The sequence below is a fragment of the Brachycentrus maculatus genome, unplaced genomic scaffold (assembly GCF_059751285.1).
Source record: "Brachycentrus maculatus isolate JH-2025_06_01 unplaced genomic scaffold, ASM5975128v1 h1tg000283l, whole genome shotgun sequence".
Taxonomy (NCBI): domain Eukaryota; kingdom Metazoa; phylum Arthropoda; class Insecta; order Trichoptera; family Brachycentridae; genus Brachycentrus; species Brachycentrus maculatus.
Window position 1 is genome coordinate 238,534 of NW_028281034.1, and position 25,934 is coordinate 264,467.

A 25,934-nucleotide genomic window follows, 5' to 3' on the forward strand; every position below is an offset into this window, starting at 1 on the left:
ATAATTTTTTCGTCAAATTTTAACGAATCCGTTAAATAAATTTATGCACATATTGCTTATTTGTAAGAACAACGTCATAACTCAAAATTGGTCATACAACTAATGGCTCTGTAACCTCATCAGATGGTCACTACGCTACTTCAGAATAATTTGATGAAATGTATTGACTTTATCTTCTTCTTCTTTATATAGGAGTATTATATGTCCTGTCATTCTCCGGTTCGCTCCTGGGAGGTGGAAGACCAGCTATCTCTCCATCGTTTAGGTTATCTTCCTGGGGGTCTGCTACCTCTTATGCTGTTGTCCTTTATAAGCTTATTTATAAAGAATGACAGCTTAATGCACATGATTTTTTTTCTAAAAACGTTTAAAAATCTACATAGACATTTCAATCACGAATTGTTACGTTGTTCCATACCAGGTTCATTGAATTTACGACCTTCAAACTGGTTTGATGAGTTTTTTGAAGTCGGCAAGGTTAAGATACAACAACAAAGACGTGCTACTGATTTCATAATTCATTCAGGTCACCTGCATACAAAAAGGATGAGTCAGTTGTCAGTCAACACGATAGCGAGGAATTTATTATATGATTTTCATGTTTTTGGGTATCGTTACCTCTTTTAAGACCTATTTTTTGTTGTTGATGTTTTTTTCGAAGTCATTCATTTATATATGTTGACATCTTAACAAAGATTAAGAATCATATGGAGGTCTTGGTATTTATATGGCTTATAACCTGTCAAAGCTATCAATTTTTTTAATCAATTTTAAATATAATGTTGAATGTCCATTTTATGACATTGCAGTAAGTATCTGGTGATCGTGATGAATCATCCAGATTGAAAAACTATAGAGTTTTGAAATATAATTCAAGTAGGCAATTATAATATTGAGTTCATAACTTGATACTTTGTTTGGAATTTTGATTTGAATTTTGTTTTGGCTTTTCATCATCTTAGTAACGATATTTTTTATTTAACTTAACAAGAAAAATAATAATGATTTTAATATTTAAATAACATTTACTTAATTAGGAAATATTCTAGAATGGCTGTGGAGCCGCTGAATACTGGTTGAGAAACACTGTTCTAAAGTAGACGCTGAATACTGGTTGAGAAACACTGTTCTAGATCATCAAGACACTAAGGGCGCTTGTGCGCTACACTGAATTTTACTGTCCGGCTGTCCGGTTAACATGATAAAACGGATGATTGGCTTGTGCTTTTGTCTATCTTTCTTCGGATTGGTGCGCTTGATCGGCACGTGATCACGTTGCGCGTAAATTCGATTACGCTAAATTGTCGTAGTCGTTTTTATTTTTTTTTTAAAACCAGACTTCCGGATGGTAAACTTGTAGTGCACAAGCACTCTAAGAATGGTAAAAATGAAATACTAGAATATTGTCTTTAGGAATGTATTGTACTCTCCCTTTTTTGGTTACAAATAATATTTATAAAATTCTTATACATAAAATTACCAAAGTATATTTATTTACATTTAGTAGCTAAAGGGGATATTAAAGTAGAAAAGACCAATCAATCATTAAAATATATACTTATGGTATTACTTATTTACAGTTGGTATTAACATATTTTTTTATACACACTAAAAAGTAATACCATTTGATCATTTAAAAAGCGTCATTTAGGCAAATTACTCCCTGAAGAGCGCTTTAAGAGAAAAAGAGACTGTGAAAATGATTTGGCAAACAAATACATTTTGTTTTTTTTTAAAGTCGTCTCACTCTCATTGTTATGTTATTACTGGTGGAAGAGCATCAACGCCATCGATCCCGCAAACAAAGAAAGCATATTCGCCGATTTTAGTGCCCTGGTTGCCAGCTCGTAAGATCACTAAGATATCCATAGCAGTTGTTGTAACCGATCGAAGTGTGAGACGTGTATAAAGCAATTCCTCTGGAATCAAGAGATCTTTTATATTTTCTGGAGCCACCCTGTTTTAATTTATACGTGAATAGATAAAGTTCATACTCTGCCTTTGCAGGAAAGCGAACCAGTGCAATTGATCAAGTAGTGGGGTGATATGACCAAATTTAGTAATTCCAAAAATTAGTCTCGCTGCAGCGTTCAACACTGATTGCAGTCGTGTCATTTTATTGTTTAGTAAGCCCGTGTGTACATTTTTACATATTTTTTGTACCTAATCGACTCTAGATACTATTGTGCAAACGTATTTATCAATTGACGGGCAGCATCAACTAGCAGATTCTTACGAATGCTCATAATTTACCTTAGACAATAAAAACCATTCAACATTAAAATAAAAAACCAAATACTTTCAAAACATGAGATTGGCGTTTTATAAATTTTTATTAAAATTAACATTGTTAAAACAAATTCATAACACATCTCAACAAAAATGAATAAAAATATGAGTGACTTAGTATTTACAGGGCTTACGATCTGTCATAGGCTGGTTCATCATTCACCATTCTACCCATGACTGACAACCACATTACTCAATTTTTCAGAACACATACAATTCACACGTATTAATTATTTTTACATATATTCTTTGTCGTCTTTGTTGAGCTATCAAAATGTATAAATAGCTCCTAAGTGGAGAAACCCAGATTTTGAACAAGGATTTGGACACACCCATAATATCAAATTCATAACTCATAGAAATATACTATCTCTAAAGACTATTAAAACTATTTACTTTGCCTTGATACAATCAATTTTACATTATGGAATTATTGGATGGGGAGGATCCTATAAAACTACTATAAATCCTCTATTAATAACACAAAAATGTATTGTAAAAATTATCTTAAAAAAGCCTAGGATCTATCCATCAAACTTGATTTTCCAAGAATTTAACGCACCTACTGTAGAATCGATTTTTAAAAGAGCATCAATTTCACAAATATTTAAAGAAAGGGAAACATTATTGACACATAATTTTAGAAATACAAGATCACAAAATAACTTAAAGACCCCAAAATATAATACTAGTGCAGCTCAAAACCACTATTCTTTTATAGGAATAAAACATTTTAATAAACTACCTGCAAGAATAAAAAATATAATCAATTTAAAATCTTTCAAAAATGATTTACAAAAACATATAAGGCAAACTCCCGTTTGATTACCATTTATTATTTCTTATTTTTACTTCTTATTTATATGTACAAACCCTGTAAGCGAACTCCCTCTCTAAACACGAGCAATCTGCTCTCTTAGTGAGGTAGCTCGTAAAAAAAATGTACTTGTAATTGTTAAATATTGTACATGAAATAATTTTAAAATTTTCCATAGTAAGTAGAAAAATATCAAAATGTATTTATACGAATAAAAGGACAATTTTGTGCAATAATTAGTCATCATACGAGTATCTTATCACATATTTATTATAATCTTTGAAAATTCTTTAAATGAAGTGAGTACTCCATAATATCTACCATCGATTACCTGATTATAAAATCACATACTTGACATATTAATTTTGTACTTTAGTGCAGCGATTTCCAAACTATTAGGTCCTGTGTCTTCTTTTCTCTTTGTTATTTATCTGCGCCGTTTGGTGCCTTGAATGACAACTTCAGTAAAAAAATGGTAATCGGCGTTGTAGTACAACTCTAAGTAGGTACCTTGAATATATTTTCTGGAGTGTTTTGTCTAATTACGGTGTCAGATAGTATTTCATACAAATATTTTTTATTTCTTACTAAGCAAGATACTCTTCACTTATTTTGTTCTCACATGAAGAGAGCGCCTCTAGGGTGGCAATGAGCTTACTTTGGACTAAACAGCTGTAATTTAAAAAAATATTCAAAACAATTTCACAAATGTAAAAACTTAATAATTTACTAAAATGGATTTTATTATTGATATTGATTTTGACAAAAATGAGACTCATCTCAAGTATTTACATAATATTAAAGTAAATGAAATATGGACAATGCAGGGCAAAATAATATAACAATAAAAAAAATGCCTAGATACTAACTAACACACAATAACTCCGCTTTACAGCAGGGGTAGGCAGATATAATATTATTCCGCCGATTATTACGACTCCTAACCTGACCAAGTTTTCTACAGTCTTCCTTTGCTTCTATTGCCAGCCACATTCGCCTCATTAAAATTAGTTTTTCTATTCATTCTTCACTCATTCGATTCGTATGCCAAAACCATGTCAACACATTTTTTTTATTAAATCGATAATGCTTATCCTAACCTTGCATTCTTTTCTTATACCACCATTCGAACATTTATCATACATTGTTTTGCCATTTATCTGAAAGATCGCGTTTCCACTACTTTCAGTCTACTTTCATCCTTCTTTTGCCAACTCCATACTCTATGTCCATATACTAGGTTGGAACCAAGACTCCATTGTGCACATCTAGTTATATAAGGTGTTTATTTTTTTTCCTCAGGTTGTACCATATTGTGCAATTACAAATCTACTTTTTACAAAAAAAAAATAATTTCAGACTTACACTTTTTAATTTTTTTGCACTTATCATGTATGAAACCTGTATTTGAGATATATTAAATTACAACTTAATTCGAATCCTTAATATAACGTTATAATAGAAGAAATTAATTCATAAAATTAAAAAAAAAATTAAATTAGGTAAGTTTCGAACAACCCTAGATGGTTATTCTAAAAACCCTTTGCTCTAAGTTTTTAGTAAAAATTAGATTTTTTTATTTTATAATTAAATAAATAATAATTATCATCGTCATGAAATCTCAAAATCGTTCAAATTCTTTTTTTGGATTATATATATTTTCTACTGATTCGCTCGTGGTTTTTTGATTCACGTAAATGATAGAACCTTTCAATAAATCTTGAATTTCATTGAAGCTCTTACCCGACGTTTCTGGTACAAAAAGAAATATCATTATACCTAAAATGATCGAAATGCACATCAGACCCAAAAACATTGTATCCTGGCCGAAGTCATCGGCTATAACTTGAAACAATTTCGTTATTGCAAATCCCAAAACGGCACCCAAGACTGATATTAAACAAATTGCAACTTCTTTAGCATTCGATGAAAATACTTCACTTGCTATTGTGTAAGGCATCGGACTTAGTCCAAAAGCCGCAGAGACTTGGAGGGTGTTAATTGAAACTATCGCCAAAACACTCAGATTTGGAATATCATCGTTTTTACTGAGGATGAAATAGGTACCCAACATGGCGTTTGATATAATGCAACCTAACGACGAGCCTAATAATAAAGGTTTTCTTCCTACCAAGTCTGGTAGGCGAATTGTAACAAAACAAAAGCACAGCATCAATGAAAGTGTTAGTAAAACAGCGATGTTTGTTGGAAAGTCCATGCCAGTAGACTCGTATATAGATTCAAGATATAACATAGAAGGTATCGCACCTGATAATTGCTGAGCCATAATGGTTAAAAATACTATTCCAAATGCTTTCAGATTTGAGGAAGTAAGAAACTCTTTGAAGCAATCCATAATCTTCATCTTTTGCACTGTGTTAATTTTCATACTGTTCAATTCATCTTGTAAAATTTTGCTATCATTTTGTCTTCTCAAACGACGCAGTGAATCCAATGCTTTTGTATCTTCATCATTTCGAATATAAAATAATGGTGACTCGGGAACAAAAATGAAAGAAATCATTAATAACGGAAAAATTAGCATTATTCCGCCCATACTCTTCAATGATACATATGGTGCAACAGCAGATGCAAAAACTATACCAACGTTAAGTGTCAAAGAAAAAAGAATCATCAACCCCCCTCTATTTCTAACCTCTGAAATTTCAGAGATGTAAATCGGGGTAGTCGAATAACTCAGTCCCACGGCCAACCCTGAGATTACCCTAGACACGCACAGCACTATTGGCGAATCTGCGACGATTATCAAAATAAATCCTATTGAATAAGGTATAATCGAAATCAAAATACATATTTTCGGTCCGTAGTATTTGTTAATGACGGCTCCAGAGAAGGGACCAAATGCGGAACCAAACTGGAGTAAGGAAGCTATCCAGGAAGCCTCGCTGCTTGTGACCGGAAATGGAGAAGAAGGAGATTGGAGAATGGCCACAGTGGGAGACGTCCATCCAAAAGACAACCCGGTGCAAAACATACCCAGGCAAGCTGGAAGAGAAAATTTGAAATAATTTCCTAATATCAATGATGTTATTACAGCCAATGTAATACAACTGCCAGGAAGAAGAAGATGAGTATTTTACTCTTAATTACATAAAAATATGCATTTTACTCACTCAATTCAAATCATTTATAAGTTAACCAAAACTATTGAACTGATTGTTTTTATTTTGTTTATGATATGCTAGAACCCACAAGATAACATTAAAAATAATATAGTTAAAAAAAACTACATAGCAGTTGATCTATCGGGAAAAGCTGTCAGAATTTGATTTATAGGTTTAATTTATCAGTGATCTTTGAAACGGTTATTTAAATTTGAACTAGCTCTCGTTTCTAGAATGTCGAATAATTTATTACACTCATACTAACCACATATAGTAGACAACCACTGAGGCCATTGTTTATTAGTGTTTACATCCATTTTGTTGTTTGAACTGAGACTCACTTTGAAATATATTTAAGACTGTATTAATACTCGTATATTCATTTAAAGTAATTTATGTATTCGGTTTATTTGTATATTTTTGCTGTTATTGCATTTTTCAGTAATTTTTTAAAATAGTTTGCACTAACTTTCTCAATGTAACACGGCGCAATAAAATATGTTAGTAGTCATTCATCGAATATAGTTAATTATTATCAGTTTATTATGTAGAACCTAATCTCGTATTTTTATCAAGTAAGATATCATTTAAGTGCACGACTAAACTAAGCTACGTTTTACAAAATAATAAATTGGAAAGATGTACATTATTATTTTCATTTGTAGAATTAATTTAGGTTAAAATCATTAACCGCTTAGATGCTTTTGAAATGTGGATCCACCGAAGGATGTTGAGAATATCCTGGACTGATATGATTAGTAACGCTGAAGTACTGCGCAGAGCAAATGCACAGAGAGAATTAATTGTTCACAACAATCAAGCTAAGTACAACTTTGTATTTTGGTCACATAGGTGAAAAGTATGCCATCAAACAACTGCTCATAAAAGGAAATATTGAGGGTCGCAGGGAGGTTGGAAGAAGGCAGCTTTCCTGGCTGCGGAACATTCGAGAATGGACCGGGATGAGAGGAGTGGAGAAGCTGTTTCGTGCTGCTCAGGACAGACAAAGTGATGATCATCAACGTCGGGGAGACCCGGCAAAATACATGAAGAAGAAAAGGATTTGTAGCATTGAAAGTAAAAAAAAATATTATACGCGTGATAGAAGTAAAACATCATAAAAATTATAGTGTACTAGAGATTTTATGTAAGAGATGGAGAGAGAGAAAGCATCTCAAATGAAATCCATCAATATAAATTGTGAATAAAAATATGGTTTTTATTAAATATTAACGCTGTCATTGATTAGTGCTTCAATTGGTAATACTGATATTATTGGTTTGTGATTTTTAAAGTATGATATTTATGTCCATGTTTCGATATTTTTGAGATATCGAGAAAAAAATGCATTAAAACACAATGATACATATTACTTACACAACGCGTAGTACTTCAACTGTTCATATATAGCGTCTGATGTGTACATATTCATTGCGCGCATGCACAATATTATTTTATTATGTCTCTTTGTATCGTTGTGTGAGCGTCGCTCTCTTTTGCTTCACTCCTGTCTATAGTTTTCTTTTTCCTTCTCTCTTACGTTCTCTCTCGTGTAACAAAATACGCCTAAAAATGTGACGCATCCTTTAAATTTAACTCTCCATTTCCATCCAATTATCGATTATCGAATCGCCAATTAAGAAGTTTCACTTAAAAATATATGGTTTTAATTCAATACAAATATGCTCAATATTTAATATTTGGGATTTTCGTTGTAGACCCTTAATTCTTTAATGTATGCTCATTATCTGCTATATAATACAATACTTTGATAATATTTTGAGTACTGCAATTTTTTTTCTCTTTCTTAAAAACTATTTGTAAAGGTACTATACTATAAAATTACTTTTACTCATTATTGATTTTTAGTTTTTATGTTTAATAAATTATGTATCTATTATAGAATCCATTCAAATCACTATGGTTGTTCCTATTTAATACGCATGACCTGAACTAATATTCCAATTATGCATACAATTATAATATATATTTAATTATAATTTTATGACTGCAAAACTACGACGTTTCTGTGAAAACCTGCGTAGTAAATTATCAACAAATTCTTAGGCTAAACACATATACCTAAGCACCTATGATTTGAACAAATTAAAAATCTTAACGTTTTTCTGACTAATTAACTGGAAACTATAAAGTAACTTTATTTTTCTTACATTGCATATATATATATATATATATATATATATATATATATATATATATATATATATATATATATATATATATATATATATATATATATATATATATATTTATATATATATATATAAATATATATATATATATATATATATATATATATATATATATATATATATATATATATATATATATATATAAATATATTTATATATATATATATATATATATATATATATATATATATATATATATATATATATATATATATATATATTTATATATAAACATATATATATATATATAAATATATATATATATATATATATATATATATATATATATATATATATATATATATATATATATATATATATATATATATATATATATATATATATATATATTTATTTATACTACTACTACTACTACTACCATCACGCCGTTTCCCCGCAGGGGTAGGCAGAGAGGATGGAACGCCACACTCTTCTGTCCTGACATACACTCCTCGCCTCCTTCACATCCATACATCTAGTCATACATGCCCTCCGATTACGCAGACTTTTGACACCGCCAGATTTTAGGTTCTGATTGATCTGATCGTGCCAAGTCTTTTTCGGTCGTCCACGTTCTGTTTTCCCTCTCACATTCGCCACATATATTTTCTTTGTCATTCTCTCGCTATCCATTCGCTCCACATGTCCATACCACCGCAAAGAGCCCTTCCTAATCTTTTCAATTATTCATACATATATATATACATATATATATACATATATATATATATATATATATATATATATATATATATATATATATATATATATATATATATATATATATATATATATATATATATATATATATATATATATATATATATATATATATATATATATATATATATATATATATATATATATATATATGTTTATGCCTATATGTAATAAAATGACATAATTAAAAAACAGGTTTTCCGAATTTTAATTATTTTTTAAAAATATTTTGTGCGTATTTTTTTTCAATATTGTAATAAGGTGTGCAAATTTCATCATGCAATTGTGACGTAAATAGATCAATTGATATTCTATATAATTTAATATAAATTAATATGTTGTTTATGCGTAGGTACCTACTCTATATAAATTACTCGAGAATCCATAAACTTAATGTTAATGAATATTATTGTTGCTATATATTATGTTAATTTTGTATGTGATAGTTTTGTCATCAATACTAACACGCATATACACATTTTCAACATCGTAATACTTTTTTGAATTATGGTCAGAATAATATTTTCACTCGAGATTAAAAGGGTTTAAAAAATATGAATAAAAAAGTAACCAACCAACACGCTGCTAGGGGTATGCGAGAGAATATAACGCCACACCTGTCTGTCTTTGCAAACAATCTTCGCTTCTTCTACATTCATGCATCTCCTCATACATACCCGCCGATTATTCCGACTCCAGACCTGACCAGAAACTTAGCTCAAGTATATTGTCACATACTTAATGTAATTTTTGTTCAGTCTTCCTCTGCTTCTATTACCAACTACATTCGCCTCATAAATTTGTTTTAATATTTTTTCTTCACTCATTCGATTCACATGCCCACAAACCATTTCATCAAACCCTTTTTTTTTTTTTAAGGAAAAATATATGTGTTTTAATTATTTACAAAATACTACAATTTCATTTAAACTTCATACAATTTCTGTGAGCCTAAGCGGCTTATTATTAGAAATAGGTATCAAATTGCGGTAGAGTCGGCTCGGACCCAGAAACTCTGACTCTATAGTACGCAATACTAATCACTGGACCACAACCCGACACAAAAAAAAATCTCAATTTTATCACTGATGTTTATCTCAGCGTCTCATTTTTTTCTTATGTCACGATTCGAATATATATCATACATTTACCGCACATTCGTCTGAGAGATTATGCCGTTTGATTAATATACCGTTTTTTGTTATTGATTGAAATTGCCACAATAATTCAAAACAAGTGAACAAACAATACCCAATTCTCAGAAGCAGGTTGTTTATTAAAACATACGTAATATTCTCAAAAACGTAATATATTGAATATCCATTATGTCACTTATTTTATATGACTTTAATTTAACCTCGAGACCTAAGTATGTATGGTAAATCTAAGAAATAATACATTTACCTTCTAATAATATGTACATTGATACAGTTTAGTCACTGTTATTATTTGATTATAACAAATAACACTCATGACCTATATTGTAGGAGCATAATAATATGCCTTTTGATATAAATTTTGATATGATTTTGGTGCCAAGATATAAATGGGTTAAGGTAAATGTAAGACTTACTACAGTTTACATTGAGCACTGTAATTGAGAAAATATATATTTTTAGTAATGTGTTAAGAGTATGTGTACCAACTATGAACAGTTTAACGTATAATCTAATCAGTAAGGAGTTCACAATTCTTCAAATATTTATTAAAAGAATTATACCAAATTTGTTAAGTGGAAAGTCGTTCTAAATCATACAAACATAAGTCACATATATAATATTCCCGATGAATTATTTCCATGACTCATTTTGGGACATTGGATTAAGGTTAACAAGACTGAAAAACAGACAAGAAAGTAACAAACAGGAAAACATTGGGAAAAATAAAAAATATAATTTTATAAAAGGTACAGTAAATACGCATATAAAAAATTAGGTAAGAAGCATGTTTAAAGGTTAAAAAGGAAAAAATATAATTAATCACTAACACAAATACCTTTCCATAAAGTATTTTTTCAGTTCATTCATTTTGGATTCCTGACTGGGTTCTATTTTATATATGTCAGGCAGCTGGTTAATTTGGGTGTAGGCAATATATTGTACTTGACTCAAAACTTACTTCCATATAAGGATGGACCGCAAGGCATTATCGATAAAATTAAGAAAAGTGTGTTGAGATGGTTAGGGCATGTGGATCGAATGAGCGAAGAAAGAACTGTAAAATAATTTTTTGAGACCAATGTAGTAAATAATAGAACCAGAAAGAGATCACAAAAGCTTAGCATGATCAAGTATTTCAATTACTTGCATGTGGTCAGGTCAGTAGTCGGAATAATCGGCGGGTATGTATGAGGAGATGCATGAATGTGAAAAAGGCGAAAATTGTTTCCAAATACGAATTGGTGGGGTTCTATTCTGTCTGCCTACCTCAGCAAAGAGATGGTATGTTAGTAAATTTTTGTTACATATTAAGATTTAAATCCACTGTTGGTTGAATAATAGCCAGTCACACCTGTAGAAATTCAAAGGAATGTACATACCATACTCGTATGGAATCTTATTAGATGGATGTATAAAACAAAAAAAAAACATCAATTACGAACGCCATTTGAATACTGTATCAAGAAGGTCAACGACTCGAAGCTGAATGAAGAATTTTTTGCACATTAGAAAAAAAACTTTTGTTTCTCCGTTCGAATTTGTGATTCCCAGAGATACATACATCAATCACATCGTTAAGAAAAAAATCCCCTCGATATCTCCTTATAGACAAAGTTCATATGTGAACAGATTTATGAAAATAAGACGTACAAAGATCAGACGTATGAAGATATCAGATGTATGAAGGTTATTTCAACGATATATTAAGAAAGGCCACAAAATTATCCTTGTGATGTTAAATAGGTTAACAAACTAATCTTTAAATAATGAATCATTATATATAATAATCACATAGATATATGTAACAATGCACTAAACACTAGATTAAAACCCCTTAGGGCGATATATCAAGATAAATAATGGATATCTCAAAAGATACGAAGCATCATTAATGCCGCAGAGCATATGGAAGTCTCCAAATCCACAGGGCTACCGATTTGGCTTAATGAGTGATCACTTTAAACACTGTGCAACGTTCACCATTCAGCCCACTGTAGAATATCTGTATTGCATCAATTTGTCAAAAATTGCGTGTATTGCAGTTATAATAGATATTTATGTTATGTTTGGAATGTAAGACTTGTAAAATATATATGTATAAAGTACAAACTTATTGCATTCTGTAACACTTGTTCCTGGAAATGTTTTATAGTTGTAACTACTATGGGAGTCTGTTATTCTCAGAGTGACACACAATTAAATTAACGAATCACTCAAATCTCTTTCATTTTTCAGAATTTCTTGCATATCTATTATATTAATATAAGCACGTATTGGTTATTTGCTAGAACAACGTCACAAATCAAAATTGGTGTCATAAATAATGGCTCTATAGCTTATCTTCATTTAATTTTACGTGAGGTTTTTCTTGTACTAAAAAAAACAATTTTTATTTTTGAGTACAATATATTTTTTAAATAAAGTATTTCAGTGTTTTAAGCACAACATTTTGAGTGTGTTGTTTGAGTGACTTGTTCACAAAATCGTTAAAAAAATATTGCTTTATTTAAATATATTTTTTTGATTTATTTTCTAATTGGTTGTTTTAAATGTAGAAAGATTTATTGAGAATATTCTTATAGGGTCGTTTATTTAGACCTTGCTTGTATATTATACGTATGAATGTACAGGCACATGTGAGAAAAATAAACGCGGTACTTATTGGCTGATGAGTTATACAATAATAATTATGTGGGTACGTCCACAAAGAAGTTAACATTGAAATATTTGCTGACCTTGTTCCCATTTAATAAAAAAAATCTACCGTTACCTTATTCTTTCTTCGGGAAATGAAATAAATTGCCTTCAAAAAAACGTGTGAGCGTAATTTATGAATTCCATTTATCAAGATCCTTTCATTGTAATCCGTATAAAAATATGACAAAAACAGCGTCGCATCAAGGCGTACTTTTTGTCAAAAGTCACGGAATTCAATTTTGAAACGTGTTGATTTGCGCTTAGAAAAAGATAAAAAGGCCTCCTACGATTAATGTAAGGCAGTGTTTTCTAACGCAAGTGATTGAGGTTGCTTGGGGGGCGTTTGTGAGTGCAAATTGCTTTGGGTACCTATTAACAACAATGATAAGATTACAAAAAGAGTTTTATAATAGGAAATATTGTCTAAAGGATTTTAAAAAAAGGGTCTTAGTCAGGGATGGCAAACCTTTTTCGCAAGTGGGTCAGATTTGTTTATTTTTAAATAATAAAAAAAAAACATTTCGCGGGTCACATAGGTTGAGTAATAAAGACAAAAGATTAAAAGTTTCAATAACTTAAAATTTTAAATTTACATATTTAATAGTGCAAGAGTTACTATTGTCATTCAACTCATTCATGAAGTCTTATTGGCCTACACTATGATTTGCAGCGTTGTTGGGAAAATAACTGGACCAAATGCCAATTATTATAAGTGGTGATTTCAACATCAACTTCAACTCAGATGAAGCTTAACCATGAATAAGATTTTTGGATAAAATATTCAAGTTAAAATTAAACACTGACAAAGATCAGCCTAAAATCAACAAGATCGGGCATACAGTATTACTTTATTTTAGTATTACTTTCTTAGTAGTATTTTCTCGTTTTGGAAAAAGAAAGAAGAAGAAGATTTGAATTTAATTCATTAAGTCATGGTAACTAATTGGACAAATCATGTTATTCGATCAAGGATCCAGCGGTCGCTCTCATTATCCGATTTAAGCCATTGAACCTTCAAATATATACATTATAACCCGATAAAAGCAACTGTTTTCAATACATGGGATACATATTAATAACGATTCGTAACGTTATATTAGAATTTAATTAGACAATTTACTACTTAATAAAAAAAATATCAGAAATAAATGCATGCCCTTCAAATCTCTTTTTTTTAATATACTTAACTTTCCAACAATTAATAAATAATTATACTGTCTTTCGTAATTTAAGACGATAATTTTAGGTACATATTACGAGATAAATATGTAGCGGCGTGAAGGTTAGTTAGTTAATTATAAAACAGTGATGAAAAGTTTTTTAAAAAATCTTGATTTAATTGTTATTTTTGATGGCCTCTCTTTTAACGTTACAATTTAAAGAAGAAAAAAACTATGGCCAATTATTCTGCACAATGGGTTTGTTGCAGTCCAAAAATGTAATTATATTTCATCGTCCATTTTTATGGATTTTAGAATACAAGTGTTTATTTTATCATTAACACGCCCAACTCTACAGTTTTATAAAATAATTAACTTTTTTTTTCTTTCTAATATCAGTACAAAACAGTTCTTGGATAACTGGCAAGGCTGTGACAAGGCTATTCAATACTGGTAACACCTATTGAAATTGGAAGGAGTACCTTACATACTTTCCTAATTTATAAAATTAAGTCCAATTAAGACAACGAAGGTGAATCTGGAATGAACATGTAAACAAATTGTCAGAATACAAACATCCACGTATCGCCTTTCAAGAAGCGTAGGACATAGACCCCCAGGCACCTCCAAAAAGGTTGAGAGATAGCTGGCAGTTAACATCCCAAGAGCGACAGGCGGAGGCACAGACAGATCCTGAGGATTAATAAAAAGAAGAAGTTCAATTGAAAACTATCAATTTTCATCTTCTGACGTTAAATATCAATAATTTTTAATTAAAAGTTACACCTTTAAAAGCAGTGCCATAATTAAATTTGATTCTTAATTTGGTGTTTCGTCTTATTTTTCGGAAATAATTTGATAAATACGACAAAGTAAGTATAAAGAAACATCGATATCGTAACATATATAAAGAATAATATAGAAGCCTCCGTATTTACTAGGCCCTTGACCAATCATAGGCTAGTTTGATCTACCACTTTATACACGTGTAACGTCGTATAACCATGATTTCAACCACATTACTCAAGTTTCGTAAAAAGTATTTATTCTTCAATTGACACCTTCTTTCATATGCTAGTTTTTTTATGGAATCTCAATACAACGAAACTTATGTGTTTTCTTATAAGAAATATGCTTGAAATGACTTCTTTGCAATGAATACAATATATAAAGTAAGTATGACTTTTTTATTATAGGTCTTAAGTTTAGATAAAGTGCCATCATTATTATATGTAACAATCTCAGGACTTGCGATATGGAATTTAGCTGACTCATATGATCACTTTATACACTTGTATAACGTTCACCATTATCCCCATTATTGGACATCCATATTACATTATTTTTTTCAAAGATGTATATAAGTATGCAATGTTGTTATTTTCCTCGCACATGCTTGTTCTAAATCAATATATTAGGATGAATGGCTAACGGTGTGGTGTTTTTTTAATTGTTTTATTGAAAATAACACCTTTAATATTGATAAATCATCCGTATCAGTCAACAATCCAGTGTCTAATAGAATATGCATATATATATATATATATATATATATATATATATATATATATATATATATATATATATATATATATATATATATATATATATATATATATATATATATATATATATATATATATATATATATATATATATATATATATATATATATATATATATATATATATATATATATATATATATATATATATATATATATATATATATATTCATATGCGATAGTAAGTATCGTATTATTTTTATAATTTAATTATGTAATTTTACACTCGCGTTATTTGATACTTCTTGAGATTCGGTTGATAAAATTGCGTATGTAAACGATACAATATGATTTAATAAAAGTACATATTAAATTTATAATAACCCAATTGTATTCAACTGTGGCTCAGTTTACTGATTTGATTTTAAAAGTACAGTTTTTTTTGCCTTAAATGTGCCTACTATTTGAAGTTAGAAATGTTAATGGAAATTCACAATTTTAGAGAAATATTGAACACACTAAGGTGTATGTAAACTAATATATTTTTTGTGTAATATTTCATATATTTTAAAATTAGGGCATACTTAATTTTGATTCATATATTCTTGATTTTGTATGCAAAAGCAAACAGCAAAAATGGTTATTTCGAAACATTCATTACCTACTTATATAAAGTAATGAAATTTATGGAACTCTTGCAACGTAAGCAAAATACTTCGATTGGCAAACAGTTACGCATTTTATAAGGAAAGACTGATTATGTTAGTTCAAGTTTAGCCTTAAAATAACTAAATATCTTCTGTATTTATTTTCCTATTTTTTTTAGTGAAAGTAAATAACCACTCTCCGAGATATTCGTCCACCGGTTTCGAGACGCACCTGTCTCCTCGTCAGGACAATCACTCATTTGATCACATGCAATTTTGGTCGACCCGAGGACCTACATGTACTAAGGATTTTAGAACAACATGCACTAAAGTCTGAGCCATGTAGTCAATCCTAGTGCATGTCAGAGCTATGAATTAAAATATCTGACAATATCTCGCATATTGTCTAATATTTAAAATTCAACTTCATTTTTTTATCTCAACATAGATGGATGAGATTATGAATGTCTAGGTGTTTACATGGCTCGCAACCTGACATAGGCTGAGATATTTTTAAATTAGCAAAAAGATAAATTTAAAAATAATAAAATTGTTATCTCGTTTTCAAAGCGTCTCCTAGTGCATATATAAAATTATTCTCAAATAATCTTATACACATTTCACGAATGTATTCGCCAAATAAAATTTTTCTCAACTCAATCATAGATGGTGTCGAGATCTCGCATGTGAAAGAATATGTCAATTAATTTTTTTTAATTTATTGGCAAAGCACCCAATTTTGGGTGATACCTGTAATGTGTCAATTAAAGGATTCATACATTTTCGAAAAATTCAGTTGTGTAGTTGTCTATCATGAGTAGAATGGAAAATGATAGGTATATCATATAGAGTGACCAGCCTATAACAAGTCTCAAGCTCTGTAAATACCTTATACTTGCATATTCTTCTTCATCTTTGTTGAGATATCAATATATAAATAACTGCTACGTGGACGAAATCCAGGTTCGTGATGGAAAATTTAGATACGATCAAAATATTTTCAATTAGATTTAATTTTTTTAACTCCAATTAACAATCTGGGCCGTTCCGGTTGGAATTATTTCGCGTGTATTATTACTGAGGTAAACGACAACATTTCGACATCTTTTTTGAGACGTTGACATCTTGTTTGACTGTCCATAATTGTAACTTGCGTCTCGATTCCCACATCTGTCTCATATAATTAGTGCCCTTAAACGGGCATTTGAGCTGTTCAAACTAAATTCCTGCCATTTTTTATGCATGTTAAGTTACATTTATTTTAATTGCAAATTTTAATAGCAGTCGCGATTAAGTCCCCAGATACTCCAACTCAGAGTACGCTGGATATCGTACTCTGAGTTGGAGTATCTGGGTTCCCCACTCTACTAAATTAAGGTGTTATTCGCTAACACAGAATCCATTCCACCGGAGACTACCAGAGAGGTCAAATGTCTGTTCACGCCAGATGATTTTAAATAATGTTTATAAGAATTTTTAAATTCATTTTATCAAATAAATATATTACTGAATAAATATTTTCATAAATATATTTTTTTTTATTTTCTTTCCCTTACATAAATCTTTTTTTTCGATGCAAAAACGGTGTTTAAAAAAAAAACAATTACGGAAAATGTTACCTGGATTTAAAACAAAATCCGTTGTGACTTGTGGGCCTTTTATAAACCTTTAAAATATTGATAAACCCACAAGAGTACTGATGCACTGACGTATTTAATGTTACATAAATAAATCCATAATAAAATCAAACCAAAAATAACTATCAGTTTCCTTTTATTTACATGTCAAACAATATTGAACATACACATGTAAGTAATTTGAATAAGATAATAAGTACCTGTTGCATAATAATGAAATAATAAATGATTAATTTTAGACTTCGAACAGGAAATAAAAGTACACATAAAATATATATTTATGTTTAATTATATAAGTATGTATATTTATATAGTTATATTATTTATTGTATACATATAACTAGCTCTTATTTAAGTAATTTATTTATCATTATTATCAAACCATATCCGATCCCTGTGAGGAGCATATGGAGTTCACAAACTGTCTCCAGGCTTCTCTGTTGGTTGGCAGCTTGCTTGCATCCTCCGAAGTCAGGTCCGCGTTCCGAAGTTCTGACGAGAACTACCGACGAATTGTCAGCAGTGGTCGTCCTGGGCAGCGCGAACCTGGTGCCTTTATGATTTTACGAATATTAATAATTAATTAACAGTTTTACGCTGAAAAACGGGTCAAACTTATTTTATTGCATTAGAGGTGAGTGCATAAAGGTCGAAGAATCTCATCCTATCAACGAATATTGAGAAAAAAATCTAGTCTCAAATACATGTGTACGATAATTGAGATCGATTCAACTATGGGTAGTGCCCTAAAATGGCTAAAGTTTTTGCACGACAGGTCGATATATTTTGTGTATTAAAAGCATTGTTAACTTTGTACTTTGGTTAGTGGTTATATAACACTCTCCTTATCATTCATCGTTCACTTTGTGTAATACCACTTTATTTTAGTCAGAATTGCTGTTTATTAATGTGGTATTACACAAAGTAAACGATGAAAGATACGTCGATAAACAAATTAAATACAGGATATTAATTTTCATACTTACCCTATACTCATATTAAATACAACAAATGAAATTTAAAACTCATTAAAAAAAGTGTAAGAATAAAAATAAAAAATGATTTTATTGGATTAAAAAACTGATGCAGCGACATCTTTGGAAAGTGGTAAGAATTACTTAACGAAACGATTATCACGCTTTAAGACTTATCGTTCTTACAAAGAAAAACTCTTTTTAGTTCGATGATACGACGATAGAGTGACAAATATAATTTTAAAACAAATTGAATCAGCCTTGATGCGTTCAAATATAGAATTTTCGGTGTGAGTGTATATGGTATGTAAAATTATGTCGGGCTGTTATACCGTGGTTAGTATTGCGGACTTCTAGTTTCTAGGTTCGAACTCACTTTTCTGCAATTTGATACCTATTTTTAGTAATCAAAGTATTTTTTGTAAATAATACAAACAAATTTTTTTCTCACTTTAAAAAAATCTTTGCCGCCATGTTCTTTATTCTTCTTCTTCTTCTAACCTTTATACGCACCCACTATAAAATTCACAAATATTCATTCTCACCCCCTCTGGAAATCGAACCTCCAGTACGGTAGCTAAATATGCTAACCATTACGTCAAAGAGGCGGACAATTTCATGTAGCCATTCATTGCAACCATGTTAGCCATGTAAATACCCAGACTTCCATATTCTTCTTCATATGTGATTATACGTCAATATCTATTTAAAGGCTATACAGTTGTTCTATTAATACATTAGACTTACAAAGTACTTAAATAAAGCATTAAAAATTATTTTGTTAACGAAATTGGGTCAAATTGGCATTTTTAGGCAATTATTATTTCCCAAACAGCAGTTATATCGACGTACCCTACATAAAGTGCTCTAACTATATTTTTGTCAATTTTGACATATTTGGTGAATGTTATCAACTGACCGTTATCTACAAATATAAATAAACAAAAAAAAAAATTACGCCTAGTTTTCAGGCGTTTAAGACGCTATCTATATCGAATTTTCGAAATGAACTGAACTCTTAAAACGCCAACTACTTAATTTTGACAAAGCATAAAGTTTTAAACAATTTAAAACATTATTTTGTCGTGTATTTGGATGCATAATACTAGTTTAGAATTTCAGATAAAACCGTTAATTAATAAAAAAAAAATACGTTGAAAGAATCTTCTAAGCTCTCTCCTGTAAAGTAACAGATTTGTAGATAGAGTACTTTACGTAGGGGCCGTCGATATAGAAATGACTATTATCAATACTGATAAGGCAAATATTGGTAGGTACGTACCTAATAAAGCGCTAATTATTCGCGTGAATGTTTGTGAAGTATTGTATTTACCGTTTGCTTTTTTACACATTAAAATAAGAACTGAATAATTATCTTCACCATTTTACAATTTTTCTGATAATGTTCGAGAATAACTATACAAAGAATACAAGATGCTTATATGTACTCTATTTTTTACCTTATAAATATGTTAATTGATACCGTAACACAGCGGTTCTCGAAGTGTGGTCCGCGGCGCCTTGGGCTCAGCAACACCTTTTCGAGATTTCCGCCGCGAGAAACAGCATAACAAATCTGCAGTAATGCTTAAATTTAAATCTCAACACAAAATCATTAATTGTAATATTAAATATTTTTTGGACTGTTGTAAAAATCCGTCTCCGTAGCCGATGGTTAGAACGATCGAATACCGTACCGCCAGTCCCGGGTTCGATTCGCAGGGGGGGGGGGGGTCAAATAAATTTAATAGATTTTTCACTCTATTCTTTATTCAAAATTACCCTGGACTGGTCCTAAAGCGGAGAGCTGATCACTGCGTTGTTGTACCATAGATTTATGTTTTGTCCTGACGTTTCTTTGTGGCATTTTATACAATAAAATAAAACAACACCTGCATAATACCACTTTTGTTTGATTACAACTGTGACCTGGTTTCATCGTTATCGACATCATCAGATTACTGATGTCGGTAACAACGAAATATTTTCACCTGTCAAATAAAGTTAAAAAAAGTTAGTGGAAAAAACTAAATACTTGTTTTACTGGTAATGTCCCTATTTTTGTATGATTTTCACAAAATAAAACAACACCTGCATAATACCACTTTTGTTTGATTACAACTGTGACCTGGTTTCATCGTTATCGACATCATCAGATTACTGATGTCGGTAACAACGAAATATTTTCACCTGTCAAATAAAGTTAAAAAAAGTTAGTGGAAAAAACTAAATACTTGTTTTACTGGTAATGTCCCTATTTTTGTATGATTTTCAGTAAATGATTTGAAGAAAAAAATATTTTTCAAACTATTATCCGTTTATGAGCAGTGTTATCTTTACCGCTAAGTACATGAAAGAAAGGTGATCAACCTTGCTCTTTAAATAGTATTCCATAGTAGGTTTCAATAAATATTAGAATGACAAATCAATTTATCTTTAATTTGATATCCCCTGGCATTCGAACCCAAAACGTCTAACATGGTAGTCAAATGCGCTGACCACTACACCAAAGAGGCGAATATCAAGTTAATATAGACTTATGAATTCTTATCCAGATTTTGCTTGTTTTAAGGCTCCGTCATAAATATTTAGTATTTAGTATTTATAAATATTTAGTATTTCAATGGGGTTCCCTTCCCACAAAAGTTTGAGAACCGGAGACTTAGCCATTGAAACGTTAAAAAAACATTATTTTATTCGGCTTCTGTTTAAATGGCATTCGGTAGATAACTCGTGTTACGACAATATCGACATATTGCTGATAATGGCATTCTAGTCATGTTCCTTTGAAACAAAAAATGTAATCAAAACTTATCAATATTATTTATGTCATATAATCAATTAAATGAACATAATGCACAAGTTTTTTAATGTGTTTACATTACATTGATGTATAAAACAAACAACATCACGTTGAAAGCGTCATTTTTTATCAAATCGAAGAAACGTAATACTTTTCATGTTATTTTTGTATTTATATTTTATTTATTTAATATATTAACCATTTATACATATGGAAAACTTTTATATTTCGCTTCGCTGTGCCTCTCCATAGAAATGTGCTCTTGTGCTTGGAGAGGGACTTACACTCGTGGTTTAATGTTATATAATAAAAGATATAAATGTCTTTTTTTTAAATATTTTTTCAAGATTTAAATGTAATTAGCTTATTTAAAAGTTTTTTTTTCTTAAGTATTTTTATACTATCTATTTTTTTTAATTTATTTCTTTTATTTGAAGCAATAACTTTGTGATTTTACATTTTATAATTAAGATGTAATTTCGTTTTTAAATCACTTTAAATATTTTATTACAACTTAATTATAATGTCTACCGGTTTCGAAGCTAACCGCTTCTTTATCAATACTGATTAATACTAAAACACTATCTACATAACAATATTCAAAATATTTTGACGGTTAGGCAAAGGAGCTTGGGTACAAGTGGCTTAATTTTTTTGTATTGATTAGCAATCACACTCAAAAGGGATCAGGGATGTTGAGAGACTGGAAACATATTTACTAACGGACTTTTAGAAAAATCGTTTACATGAGTATTAAATTATCATTACTTGCCTTTTTAATTTCTAATATTTATTTAAAATGGCAATTAATAATACTTTACAAGTACTTATTATTTAAGTTTTAATAAAATATTTACAGTGATTTTAAAACAAAGTTACATTTTAATTATATAATTTTTCCTTATGTCTTGTACAGAGTATAAGTAAATTAGTGGGCGTATGGCTAAACAATAGCAATATAAAACTGTCTTTAAAATCAGTCATCGTTCATTTTGTGTAATACCAGTTTAAAAAAAAAAACTCTACATCATGACTTCCGGTTTCGGAATAATCATTCCACTAACGTGTCAAATGAAGACTGAAGTGAAATTGTTTTATGTAAATAGCAGACCGTAACAATTTCACTTTAACAACATTTTGAGTGTGTCTAAATACTTGTTCACAAATCTGGATTGTCTCTCGTATTATTTTAGTTATTTATCGTATTATTTTTGTCATCTCAACATAGATGAAGAAGAATATGGAAGTCTGGGCATTTACGGCCGTATTTATGTAAATGCCCAGACTTATTCTTTTTCATCTATGTTGAGATGTCAAAAAATAATATAATTTTAACTTTAGTCTACGTTTGACCTGATGATGGATTTTAGATGGGTATCACATCGCTGGACTTAGGTAAGCATTTTAGGAAAATGAAGCTTAATTCATTATCCAGCATTATTGCTATTAGGCACTAAAATAATGAAGGTATATTGCATGCGGTCAACATAATTGCACGGTGTTTCCCAAGGTATAAGTAGGTAGTTGAATATAAATAAGTAGATATATGAATACGACGTATGATGGTAATGCTAATTAAATATCTTGAATCTTCAGTGACGTTCACTTTGCACGATTTTCAATCCAAAACAATCCATGGCCTTCGATATGAATTTAATATTTCCGAGAAACCAACGTGCCTCTCCTGCATTTGAATATTTGGTCCTGATAAGGCCTTAGTTCTAAGAATCTTAATCTGAGAAAAACGAGGAAATAAGATAATCATATATTATTTGTGAATAACAGGATCATTGAACAAACGATGGGATCGAAGTGTCTTGGAGTTGAGGTTAGTAGCTATGGTGATCTTTATGGTGAGAATAAAAAACAAATCAGCAAGGCTGCATCTATATCCGGACGCTAGAAAAATTCAGTTTGGAGGAACAAACAAACACATTAGTATTGAAAGTAAAATAAAGATATACAAAGCATATGTTTGACCAATAGCCACTTATGGAATCGAGGCAAGGGCAGGTACATCTAGAACAAAATCTCGACTTTGAATCTCTGAGATGAGAACTCTTCGATATTTTACCGGTTACAAAACCGCGTATAAGAACATTGATATCCGGAGTACGTGTAAGTCAGAAGATATCGTGAGGGGGGGGCGACATCGGAGGCAATACTGGAATAAGCATGTAAACAGAATACCAGAAGACAGACTTCCATGTGCCGTCCTTCAAAGACACCCTGAAGGACGTAGACCCCCAGACAGACCCACATCAAGGTGGAAAGATAGCTGGTAGTCAATATTCCAAGAGAAAAAGGCTTCGACTCAGACAGATTTCAGGATCTATGGAAAGATAAAGAAGAAAAAATCTGTATGTATAAAATAAGAACCGTTAAGTTCTATCAGAACAAAATATGCATAAATACTAAAAAAACAACCATCACACCGATTCCCCGCAGGGGTAGGCAGAGAAAAAAGAACGCCACACCACTCTGTCCTTGCAAACATTCTTCGCCTCTTCCACGTTCATGCATCTCCTCATACATACCCGCCGATTGTTTCGACTCCTGACCTGACCACCCTCAAGTATTTGGCCTACTTTATCCTGCCAAGTTATATGTATATATTTTAAAGATGATTTCGATGTGATCGTTTTTAACAGAGTTATTGTGACTCCCATTGGTCGGCAAAGTGTGGGTCCGGAGCTGCCGCATGCAGCTCTTCGATCTTTTAATTGCGGCTCTAACACAAATATCCACGGGAAGGTTCTTCGATTCTACGTATTCATGCATACATGTTTTTAAACCATTAACCTTATTAAAACCAAACTGAGCAATCGTCTTAATGATGAAAACCTGGAACGTGATAAAAATATTTGCACATATCGGTCACTCCTTTCAAGAACGTCATAAATCAAAAATTGACAATTTTCATTTCTGCATGTGTTCGGAATGCCCAGAAAATGTACTATACCAGCAAAAGAGGCATATTTTTTACTAAATATTTACCCGCCACAGGGCATAAAATGTTGTTTTTGCATTTTGTAGAAAAGGTATTGTTGAGTTATTTCTTTTAATATATTAAATATTTTTCAAATGGAGAAAAAACCTTCAGATTTTACCTAAAAAGATGTGTTGCACAGTAAAAAGTTCAATAAGTGGCTTGATATTTATTTTTAATACATTGTGTTATATTTTTAAACATTAAAAACGTTCTCCTGAAAAATCAAGTTTTTTGATTTATGACGTTCTTGAAAGGAGTGAGCGATATATATACATATCGCTCACTCCTTTCAAAAACGTCATAAAACAAAAATCGACAATTTTCAGTTATGCGTGTTTTCCGAATGCCTAGAAAGCGTACTATATTCCAGCAAAAGAGGCATATTTTTAACTTAATATTTACCCGCTACAGGGCAGAAAGTGTTGTTTTTTGCATTTTGAAGAAAATGTATTGTTCAATTATTTTTTTAAATATACTAAATATTTTTCAAATGGAGAAAAAACCTTCAGGTTTTACCTTAAAGATCTGTTGCACAATAAAAAGTTCAATAAGTGGCTTGATATTTGTTTTTAATACATTGTGTTTTATTTTTAAACTTTAAAAACGTTCTCCTGAAAAATTAAGTTTTTTGATTTATGACGTTCTTGAAAGGAGTGAGCGATACATCACTGCTCTTCCATTTGTATAACACAAATGGAAGTGCAGTGGTAAACAAACAATCCTTACTTCTACTATTACAGCTCTATAAACCATAGACAATAAACCATATGACGTCATAAAACGTTCGATGACGGAAATTCGATGACGTATACGGAAGCACGCTTTTCGTTTTTTTCAAATATCTAAAGTTTAAACCTTAATACCTCCTAAACTCCTCTACAGATTTCAATAAGAATATTACCGATAGTCTTGTCATTTTATTTATTAGCCAATAATCACATGTCATGAAATTTATCCATTCGTGATAAGTACCTACTGTTCTTATCGATAACTTACTTTCTTAAGAATTTTTATCAACGAATAAAATCCTTGTTACGTGTGCAATCAAGTTTTATTGGATATGGCCGTAATTTAGTACAAAAATTGCAGAAAGAATAATAAACTAAACAGAATTCGGAACTACAAAAGATAAAAATAATTCTCCTAATCAAAAGCATTGAATCACGGACAGTATTTCTCAAATATTTTACTTATCA

General features: G+C 30.4%; 1 protein-coding gene across 1 annotated transcript; it reads right to left on the bottom strand.

The window, feature by feature from the left end:
• Positions 1-1,825: 1,825 nt before the first annotated feature.
• On the bottom strand, positions 1,826-7,663 carry LOC148305170 (facilitated trehalose transporter Tret1-like). Its single transcript, XM_088267118.1, has 3 exons — positions 7,609-7,663; positions 4,800-6,112; positions 1,826-1,957 (listed from the first exon to the last, which is right to left on the bottom strand). Exons 1-3 carry the CDS (start codon positions 7,661-7,663, stop codon positions 1,826-1,828), a joined length of 1,500 nt encoding a protein of 499 aa, XP_088123244.1.
• Between the last annotated feature and the right edge of the window lie 18,271 nt (positions 7,664-25,934).